The following is a 10860-nucleotide window of genomic DNA, read 5'->3' on the forward strand; positions in this document are numbered from 1 at the left end:
GTCTAACTAAGTAAGTCACTTAATCATTGTTGCTTAATTCATTAATCCTCGTAGGATCGACTCACTCACCTGAGGTATTACTTGGTACGACCTGGTGCATTTACCGATTAGTTTGTGGACTTTAAATTCCACACCAAGAAGCTCATTAAAAAGACTTCTAGGAGATTAGGAGAATGATAGTGATAGAGAAATAATAAACAGCAGGGCTATATGTCTTTATCATGCTAAGTTACATGTTCTCTTTACATACATGGTGTTTAGGCGTTAGTACTAACATTTGTGATTAAACATTATGTACAAAGAGATAAATTAAGTGTACCATAGAATTTCAAAGTTTCTTAATGGTTAATCAAGACTAGAATTGAATTGTGCATTCTTTGAGTTCTAACTTCCTATAGTGTTATGATATTTTAAATAGTTCCAGTATGTGTATGTTTTTATCTGAACATTCAAAGTATTGAAGTTTTGCAAATTGATTGAATTTTCTAATTTGTTATTCTCACAACCTTCATTTTTCAACCTTAGAAGATACATAAGCTTCATAAATTCAGACAAGCAATGTGATATCATGCTTGTAAAACTTGCAACAAAAAAAAGTCGTAGAGAGAGAGCATCTATGTTGGGTATTGGTGTGAAGGTTGCCAAAAAATGATGAATAACGCAGTTTAAAAAAATTCAAATTTTGAAATCTTTATTCTAAAAAGTTTTTTATATTATAAAATGTAGTTAAAATTTAGTTTGTCCTTTTTTAAATATATTATGGCTGTAAAAGTTGCTGATGATAGTGGAGAGGCTTATGTCTCGGTCTTCAATAAAAAAGGTGAAAAAATTGTTGGTTGCTTTGGTAATGAATTAGACACCTTAAAAACTCAATTAAATGTGTGATTGGTTGTCTTTATATAGTTGATTTTGGATATAATTTATTTAATCATTAATTTTTTTTTTGTTCATTTCAGGAGGTTAATGTATGCTGAGATTTTAAAAAAGTGACCCTTTATTATTTTAGAGTTTGCTAGAGGATGATTAGAACTTTTTTCTCTTCTCATATTTACTTATTATAATTATGTTTTCTTTTCAAACATTGTATTTACAGCTATGCATGTGCTGTGTTTTTACTGAACATATGTAATTTTACTACCCTATATTTTTAATTAGGTGAATGCTACCCAACCCCCTCTAAAATAATATGTAAGTTATCTTTCATTATGTGTCACATTGTAATTGGTCCTTGTCTTAATCATAGTTGGGGCGCCAACGTCATCGCCATCTACTGTCCTCCCACGCAACCTCTCTTTTCAGTATAGCCAGCGCCTCTTTTTGCCATGGATCACTTCTTACCCACATAATTAATGGTTAATTTGGTTATTAAATTTTTTTATTAAAAAAACATATCTTTATTTAATTAGGTGATGAAATATATATTTATATGTAAAATATAATATAATAAAATAAATCTATTCAAAGTATTTAAAAGTATAATTAAAATCAAGAACATACAAATATAATAATAAAATTTGTACTCCAAACAAATAAACATATTTTTTTATCATACATATATTATTTAAAAAATAAATATATTATTAAAATTAATAACAGAAATTTAAAATGATAAAGTTCAACTTTTTTACCGTATTTTTTATAGTATTTTTATTTTTTTAATTTTTAATTTATTAGTACTTTATTATTTAATTAAAAATTAAACAAAATATTTTTATGAAAATTTATTTTTTGTATTATATTAGAAAAGAAACCAATATAACAATTTAAAAAATAAATTGTATAAATATTTAAGAGATAAATATGAAATACATACCTAAGTAATGTTTAGTTTGGTTATTAATTTTTTATTAAAACAAATCTTTATTTAATTACACGATAGAACATATATTCATATGTAAAATATAATATAATAACTCTATTTAAAGTACTTAAAAGTATAATTAAAATTAGAAAAAATATATTTTTTTATCGTACATAAATTATTTTAAAAAAAATAAATTGGTAAAATTAATAACACAAGTTTAAAATGATAAAATTTAACTTTCTTACAAGTATTTTTTATAGTATTTTTATTCTTTTAATTTTTAATTTATTCGTACTTTATTATTTAATTATATTTTACATATAAATATATGTTCCATCACGTAATTAAATAAAGATATGTTTTTTTAATAAAAAATTTAATAACCAAATTAACCATTAATTATGTGGGTAAGAAGTGATCCATGACAAAAAAAAAAAAGCGCTGGCTATACTTGGGAAGAGAGGTTGTGTGGGAGGGCAGTAGATGACGATGATGTTGACGCCCCAACTATGGTTAAGATAAGGATCAATTACAATGTGACACATAATGAAGAGTAACTTACATATTATTTTAGAAGGAATTGGATAGCATTCACCTTTTAATTATATCATATCCTGTCTTTTAACACTTCATTCTTCCTGTTATTTTAGACATTATTTATCAATATATTACAAATAATAGTAGTAGCTTAATTCGTGTATATTTTCTTTAATGTTCAGTATCCAAGGTATATTTGATCCCAAATCTCATATCCTCTAATAGTGATGCTAATTATATCATCTAATAAGTACCAATATAATATATTAAAATTAAAAAATCATGTAAAAATAATTAAGGATGACCATCATTCTTTTAATTTTTTTGTAGATTACACTCTCCATCAATAGATTATTTTTGTTATATTGAATGATGAATTGAAAGCATATTTTTTGTATCATCTAATTTATATGATAATCACATCATATATCACTATATTTTAGTTTAGCTTTCCAATAATCAAAATATATTATTACATATCACATGTTTTTATTTTTTATACTTTAATTGCTTTTTTTATTTGGTTTATTTCATTTTTTAATTTTTCTTCTAAAACTTATTAGGTTATAAAGACAATATTAGAATTTTCATGTAAATCTTGAACTAAATCACATGATTCTGTTTTTATTATATTTAATTATTTATAGTTGATTCATTCATAAGGATATATCAATTTGTACATTCTAATTTTCAAATTCCAAAAAAATATACTATTTTTGAGATATATATATATATTAGGCTTTTTTATTTAAATAAAATAATAGAAGATCAAATTTATGTAAATCCCCTAAATGAAATTTTAAAACGTGAATCCCATAAACTATATAATATATAAATCGTCACAGGATGATGTGAGTTAGATAATGCATGAAACATGTTACCCTAGGATGATTTATACATGAAATTTGTTGGACAAATGCACATAAATCGTCCCAGACCAATGTGTTTTTCAAGTTGTATGTAAATCGTCCCACCTTATCATAAGTTACGTTTTTTCACCTACAGCCCACAACCCTAGCACGATTACGTGCAAATACACAATCTCAGCACCCAAGCACGATTTACGTGCAAATTCAAAACTAATAGATATATTTAGACATAATTTTAATTTGTACTTAAATATTTAGGTTTGAATATTAATTTTTCAATAAATTTAGGAAGTGAAAATTTTAATTAGTTAAAAAAATAAATATAAAAAAGGATTTTGTTACAACAAATATTTATCTTCTAAAATAAATAAAAAAACTTTATTTAAAAGACTAAATTATTGTGTATAAATAACTCTATTTTTATTTCAAAGACAATATCTAAAAAAATTAAAGAATTTAAATGTTTTAAAATAAAAAATTATTAAAATGATAAAATAAAAATTAACATTATTAAATTTGTAATTTTATAAAATATATATTTTATTATTTTATTTTTAAAAATTAATTTTTTATTTTATTATTTTATCAATTTATTCAATTTAAAAATTTTAATCAAGTATTAGATAGTTATATCCAAAATTTGTTATAAGTCCAAAATTTGTTTATATTATGTTCAGATAGTTATATTTTTTTTGTTATATGTCTAAATAATTTATGAATATAAAAATATTTTTATTTCTTGAATTAAGTTTTAAAATTGAGGTAAATTCAGTTTTAATTTTAATAGAATATTGAAATAAATTTGATCTATATTTATAAGTATTCATACAATAAATATTTTACAAAATTAATTTTAGTATGTCAAGTACTCAACTCAATTATTTTTTTTTTTTGTTAAATTCTACCTTTGCTATGTATTTTAATTTTTTCACGTCATTTTTATGCTGGTGTTACTTGTATCCTCTAAATATTCAATTATTGATTGTTATTTGGCCAGATCAATACTATTCTCTCCACATAAAATATGTTATCCAAAGAATCTATTATTCGGTTTTACAATTATTCTAATATTTAATCTTAGATTAAAATCTTTTAAATTGAATAAATTGATAAAATAATAAAATAAAAAATTAATTTTTAAAAATAAAATAATAAAATATATATTTTATAAAATTACAAATTTAATAATGTTAATTTTTATTTTATCATTTTAATAATTTTCTTGTTTTAAAACATTTAAATTCTTTAATTTTTTTAGATATTGTCTTTGAAATAAAAATAGAGTTATTCATACACAATAATTTAGTCTTTTAAATGAAATTTTTTTATTTATTTTAGAAAATAAATCTTTGTTGTAACAAAATCATTTTTTATATTCATTTTTTTTAATTAATTAAAATTTTCACTTCCAAAATTTATTGAAAAATTAATATTCAACCTAAATATTTAAGTACAAATTAAAATTATGTATAAATATATCTATTAGTTTTGAATTTGCACGTAAATCGTGCTTGGGTGCTAAGGTTGTGTATTTGCACGCATGCGCAATCGTGCTAGGGTTGTGGGCTTTAGGTAAAAAAACATAACTCATGGTAAGGTGGGACTATTTACATACAACTTGAAAATACATTGGTTTGGGACGATTTATGTGCATTTATCCAATAAATTTCATGCATAAATCGTCCTAGGTAACATGTTTCATGCATTATTTAACTCATATCACCCTGGAACGATTTATATATTATATAGTTTAGGGGATTCACGTTTTAAAATTTTATTTAGGGGATTCACGTAAATTTGATCTTCTATTATTTTATTTAAATAAAAAAGCCTATATATTACATATTACATCATGTTTAATTTTCATATTATTAAAACTTTAATTAATTATTTATTTTCACATTTTATAATTTATATTTATTTTTGATAATTAATATTTTTTTATTTAATATGATCATTTCTTTGTCATAAATTTAATTCTTTAATTTTAGTTCTATTTGTCAATTCTCTTTTTTATTAGGTTCTTTTTTATGGATGATGTTATTTAACCATTTACTACTATCAGAACCTAATCCTCATATAATTTCATGTCCAAACAATTTTATTATAACAATTTTATCTTTACATTTATTTATTTTTTCACTATTTTTTTATTTATAATTTTTCTCTAAAGTTAATTGTAATTTACCTTATTATTTTTTATTTATGAATTTTTCTTTAAAATTAATTGTAATTTTCCTCAAACATTTTGGATAAAACATAATTGTTTGATTATTTAGTAAAAGTTCAATTTTTTTTGTAATATATATGTTTAATTTATCTATTAATCATAACATTTATTTGAATAAAAGTAATTTATTAAATCTGGTAATACAGCATTCATTTATTTATATTTTTATTTTGTACTGGACATGGTACTATTCTTATTTTCATGTAATTTTTTTTTTCTATTTATATAATGCAAGATGTTAATAAACTATTATATATATATATATTATGTAATTTTTAATTTCCATGCTTAACACGAGTTCATTCACTAGTAGTAATAATAATAATAATAATAATAATATGCAAGTACAAGTCATGGCGATAATAATATTATGCAAGTACAAGTTATGGCGATCCACTGGCACAAACTCCAATACTCTTTATACACAGTTACACGATTTCTCAACTTTTTATATTTTATATTTAGAAAAATACGAGAAGTCAATGGAATATTTATACAATGTGTATAATAAAAGTTTAAAGAGTATAGAGATAGAATTATTAGTGTTACTTTTTTTTATCAGCTGAAACTTTTGAGATGAGTGGTATTATAACATGGTATTAGAGCGCTAGATCTTAAAAGTCAAAAATTCGATCCTTGATAAACTTCAAAATTTGGATGATTATTTTAGATGGTATAAAAATGTTTATTTTGTAATTCAATAATCTACTGTACACATTATACACATTCTTCAAAACTATGAAAGGAATGGGCATTGATTCGATGCACCGAGACAACAAAAAAAATAATAAAAAAAGAAAATTTTGAAACAAACATGAGTTAGATTGCAATGAGAACACGTCATTTTTTACCCCAATGTCATGTTTACTTCTTGTTAAAAAAAACCACCAATTCTCAGATAGCAATATAGCATAGCAGCAACAAAACGAAGAGGAAGAAAGCATAGCAAGAAGTGTTTTATTAATAATTTAATATAAACAAAGTTGAAAAAATTTAAAACTATATCTTTGTAGTTTATAAACTTATTTTAGATAAATTCCTTTCTCTTATTTTTTTAGTTTATTTTTTTATCAACAAAAAAAATTATTTTCATACAAACTAGTGCTTATGATGAAATGATATCTATATATAAAATTAAAATTTTTTTATTTAAAATACATAAATGTTACGTGGTGATTAGTTAAAAAGACTGAGGGTGAGACTGGAGAACAGAAATTTAGTATTGTATTTGGTTATTAGAAACATAACTTAGTTTAGAATATTTCGATTTTTTTTTAATTTTAGATTTTTTGGACGTAGAGCTATACATGTCATGAAACCACTCATTTTAAAAGTTTAAGCTGATACGAGAAAATAATATAAATGATTATATTTTTAATATGAATTTAGATCTTCTAAATTTTGAATTTCATTTTAGAGGGTAAAGTATGATCTCTCACTATTTATTTTATAGGTGAAATAAAAAAAACATAAGAAAAAACATTAAAAAATGAGAGATCACATTTTAGGCCCATTTGAAAAATTTTAAATGTAACTTTTTTGAGTTTTTTACTTATGAAAAATAGTAGTATTAATATCTAGTATAATTTTTAAAACCAAATTGCAGCTTTCTGAAAAGCTATTTAGGAGTTTATAAAGAAGTTAAAAAAATGACTTTTCTCATAATATTACTATTTTTTATCACATTTTTATAAAATAAGTATTTTTAGAACTAAAAATCCAAATACAAAATAACTTATTTAAAAGTTATTTTTAATATAATTATTTATTATTTAAACTATTTTTTTAAAAGAAGCTTAATTAAACTGTTACCCAAACTGAACATTTATATTCTAAAATAAAAATCTAAAATTTAGAGGATCCAGCTTCCTCTAACATGCTTATTAATATATCTTTTAAGACTACCTCCTCTTCCTCAAATTGTCTTTTGCCTGATATTTTGTTCAAAAAATATTTTATTGCAAATTGCAATATTTTTTTTTAAAAAAAAAATTCCCCCTTTGTTTGTGATGTTTCTCCAAAATTTATAGAGCATGAAAGGCGTTTGACTTTTCATACCTTTCAGTTCATTTTTTTATTTATTTGAATTTTTTTTCACTATAAGAAAAAGAGTATTTTATCTCTTCCGTCGATATTTTTCGACGGCCTGCTGTCGATATTATTAAAAAATATAATTAAAATAAAAATATTAAAATCGACAGCAAAGTTGTTGATTTTTTTGGTAATCCATCAACCATTCTCCTATTATCGACACATTGTCGATGGAGCGTGGGTGGAAAATACGTTTATTTTAAAATCGACGAACATAGCGTCTATTTTATTATTTAAAATATCGACATATTTTGTCGTCGATAAATTTAAACGGTCTTGATCACTTTTTAAAATTAAATGAATGGTACAGATTTAATGTATAAAATCGACGTCTAGAACGTCGTTTTTTTTCAAATTAAAATCGACGGGTATGATGTCGATTTTTATCAATAAAATAAATCTCCCTCCACTCACTCCCCGCGTTTCCTTCATTTCCCCAAATTCACCATTTCAATTTTCATCCACCCTTATTTTACCCCTGAATTCACCTCGCATTCTTCAACCCTCCTTCTCCATCACTGCAGTCACTCCGCTGCTTCCGTCGCATCGCTGCTGCCGTCACTCCGCTGCTGCCGTTGCACCGCTGCTGCCATCGCTTCGTCTCTTTGCACCGTTGTTGTTGCTGCTCAATCAAAATTAGTTACTCACTTACTCTCTCTTCTTTGTTCTTCATTGATCTTTCATCAATTTTTTGGATAAAAGATTTGCTCAACATTACTACAGAATAGGTCTTTAAAGATTGATTTGGTACTAATCATTAATCTAATTTGGATCCTGAAGCAACTTAAAAAGCACAGAAGAACCTAGTATCTAATTTCTTCAATCCCTAATTTCTCAGATTCACTTCAAGTATTTTGTAGCATAAACTAAATATAGGTGTTGTTGCTTTTTGCATTTTGTGTAGGACTCAGATCTCTCTATTTCATTGCCTACATTCTGAACGGGTTGACTAGTTGTTTGCACTTATTAGATTTATTGCAAGATTTTACAATGACTAATTTGTTGCCATAAACTAACGATAGTTAAATCCTGGTCATGTTTTTTTTTGTTCTATTTTATTTTAATAGCTAATATGTGTCTAAGTTCTGTGCTAGCAGAAAACAAGTTCGCAGGGAAAAGTGGAGCCAAAATTGTTTGTATATGCTACTATGAGCAGGAAAACAACTGGTTTGTCCTTGCTTCTTTCATATATTTTATTTTTGCATGCTTATTTCATCCTGGCAATGTAATGATTATGTTTTTTCATTTTTTCTTTTGGGCATACTTATGACTTTTCCTATATATCTTATATAAGTGCAATTTTTTATGTCATTTTGAAGTAAGCTTCTACCTTTATGTCATTTTGGATTTCTCTTGTTTTTAATTTCAGTGAATGATCAACTAAGTTAGATGATTTAACTATTTTTATCTCTGTTCAATAAAGTGTATTGATGGATCTATGTTCTATTTGTGCTTAATATTTTTAACAGTGGGGTTCAATGAAGTGTATTGATGGATCTGTATTCAATGAAGTGTATTGATGCATGTCAAACACTTTGCTACAAACCCCTGAGCTGTGTTAATTTGATTTGATAGCTTAGGGCTATAAATTTGACCATCCCAGTTACTATTTTTCAGTGGCTTTGTGTTTTGTGATCACAAAGAGAATGGCATCCACTAATGAGACTGAAAATCTGGGTGAGAGTGATACTGTGAAGAACCTTAAACATGTTGAGAGGAAGCTTCTCAGATGCAATGTTCCTGTTGATGAGCTTCCTGAAGTGCTTGATGTAATGTCTTCTCTTCCCTTTTCTTGAAATATTTATATATGTTTCTGTTTCTGGTTGATTTTTGTGTCATGAGTTTTATTTTGTTTTCTTAATTGATCATGGATTCCTTGTTCAGCTGAATGATTACTTGTTGATTGGAATTTTAGTTTCTGGTGTGAGTTCTTATTTTTGTTGTAATTATCTATGTCTTGCTCACAATTTGAACATTTTGTGTGTGAGTGTGTGTTTGGGAGTTCTAACATCCAAAGGATTAGTACATGCAAATTCTTGATAGTTTACAAAAGAAATTGAAAATCATCATTAGTATGATTGGTTTTTATTTAACTAGCATTTGCCCTTAGGATTTGATGGGGTTAATCTGTAATGGGTTAACCCAAAGTGGGTGTTTTCTTCTTCCAAAATTATTTTTTGCATTTTTTTCTCATTATGAATAAAGGGAAACTTCCATCTTGGAAAACTCCTTTGGAGGTTCAATGTTTGACCTTTGAGATTTCAAATGACTCGCTATGCACCGAAATGTAGATGCTTAATAGCAAAGGTTTAATTTATGCTAGTTGAAAAAACCAAGTGGATTCGAGTAATGATGCGAATTCGGAATATAGTCATTGATCACAATGATTTTTTCCCAAGTTCAGAACAAATTTAGACAACACTATCACAAAAAGTGTTCCGTTGCCATGTAAACTGATTTCATTATTGGTTTTTGGCTTTGTAACTTTCAGAATCTGGACCTGGTACTATCAACAGTCAATCAATTACCAAGTGAGCCAATTCAGGAAGCACTTGTACCTTCCATGAAAGCATTGATTTCTGATGAACTTCTAAGGCACACAGATGAGGATGTTAAGATTTCGGTTACATCTTGCATTGCTGAGATTACAAGAATTACAGCCCCGGATACCCCTTACGACGATGAACAGATGAAGGTACTGATTGATTTTAGTCTAATGTAATTGTCATTTTTCATTCAAACAACTCTCTATTGATTTACTTGCTTACATGCAGCTCCTTGTGCCTCTGTTTCTCTTGATTTCATACCGTCCTTTTCAATTTGTCTGAACAATTTTGGTGCTAATTTTTTATTTGCTTTCCAGATTGAGGTCTCCAAGATGCATTTGGAAAGTGGGGATATTGGGACACCAAATGGGGCATTGGAAGAAGCTAAGGCGTTGAATTTAAGGATGAAGCGTAGTTGGAACCTAAGCAGCAAAGATATGTTGTTTAGAGCTAATAAGATTGATCTCAAGAGTTTGGATGATGAGCTAGAAAAGCACCTTACAAGGGTTCTGTCTAGACATATTGATGCCAAAAGGCCTAAATAAGAGTGGGAGATTGATTGTTGGAATATTATTTGTCATACTAATCAGAATGAATGATATTTGGTCCCCCACCCCCTTCTTTTGCAAAATGTAATGATTGGTATTAATTCACAAGGTCATGGTCTGAATTTTTGTTTCTAGACTTTGATATACTTGGTTTCTTGTTTTTATTTATATTAGTCCAAACAAAGTAAATTCATTCTTCGTTTCCCAATTATGGAATATGTGCAAGTGGAGGAGC

General features: G+C 25.8%; 1 protein-coding gene across 1 annotated transcript; it reads left to right on the forward strand.

Annotated features, from left to right (window-relative positions):
- Nucleotides 1-8679: 8679 nt before the first annotated feature.
- LOC107612627 (sister chromatid cohesion protein PDS5 homolog C-like) lies at nt 8680-10622 on the forward strand. The gene is made up of 4 exons (XM_016314325.3): nt 8680-8698; nt 9149-9300; nt 10023-10226; nt 10395-10622. Exons 1-4 carry the CDS (start codon nt 8680-8682, stop codon nt 10620-10622), a joined length of 603 nt encoding a protein of 200 aa, XP_016169811.1.
- The last annotated feature ends 238 nt before the right edge of the window (nt 10623-10860 follow it).

Source organism: Arachis ipaensis, chromosome B8 (assembly GCF_059453495.1).
Source record: "Arachis ipaensis isolate K30076 ecotype BB chromosome B8, ASM5945349v1, whole genome shotgun sequence".
Taxonomy (NCBI): Eukaryota; Viridiplantae; Streptophyta; class Magnoliopsida; order Fabales; family Fabaceae; genus Arachis; species Arachis ipaensis.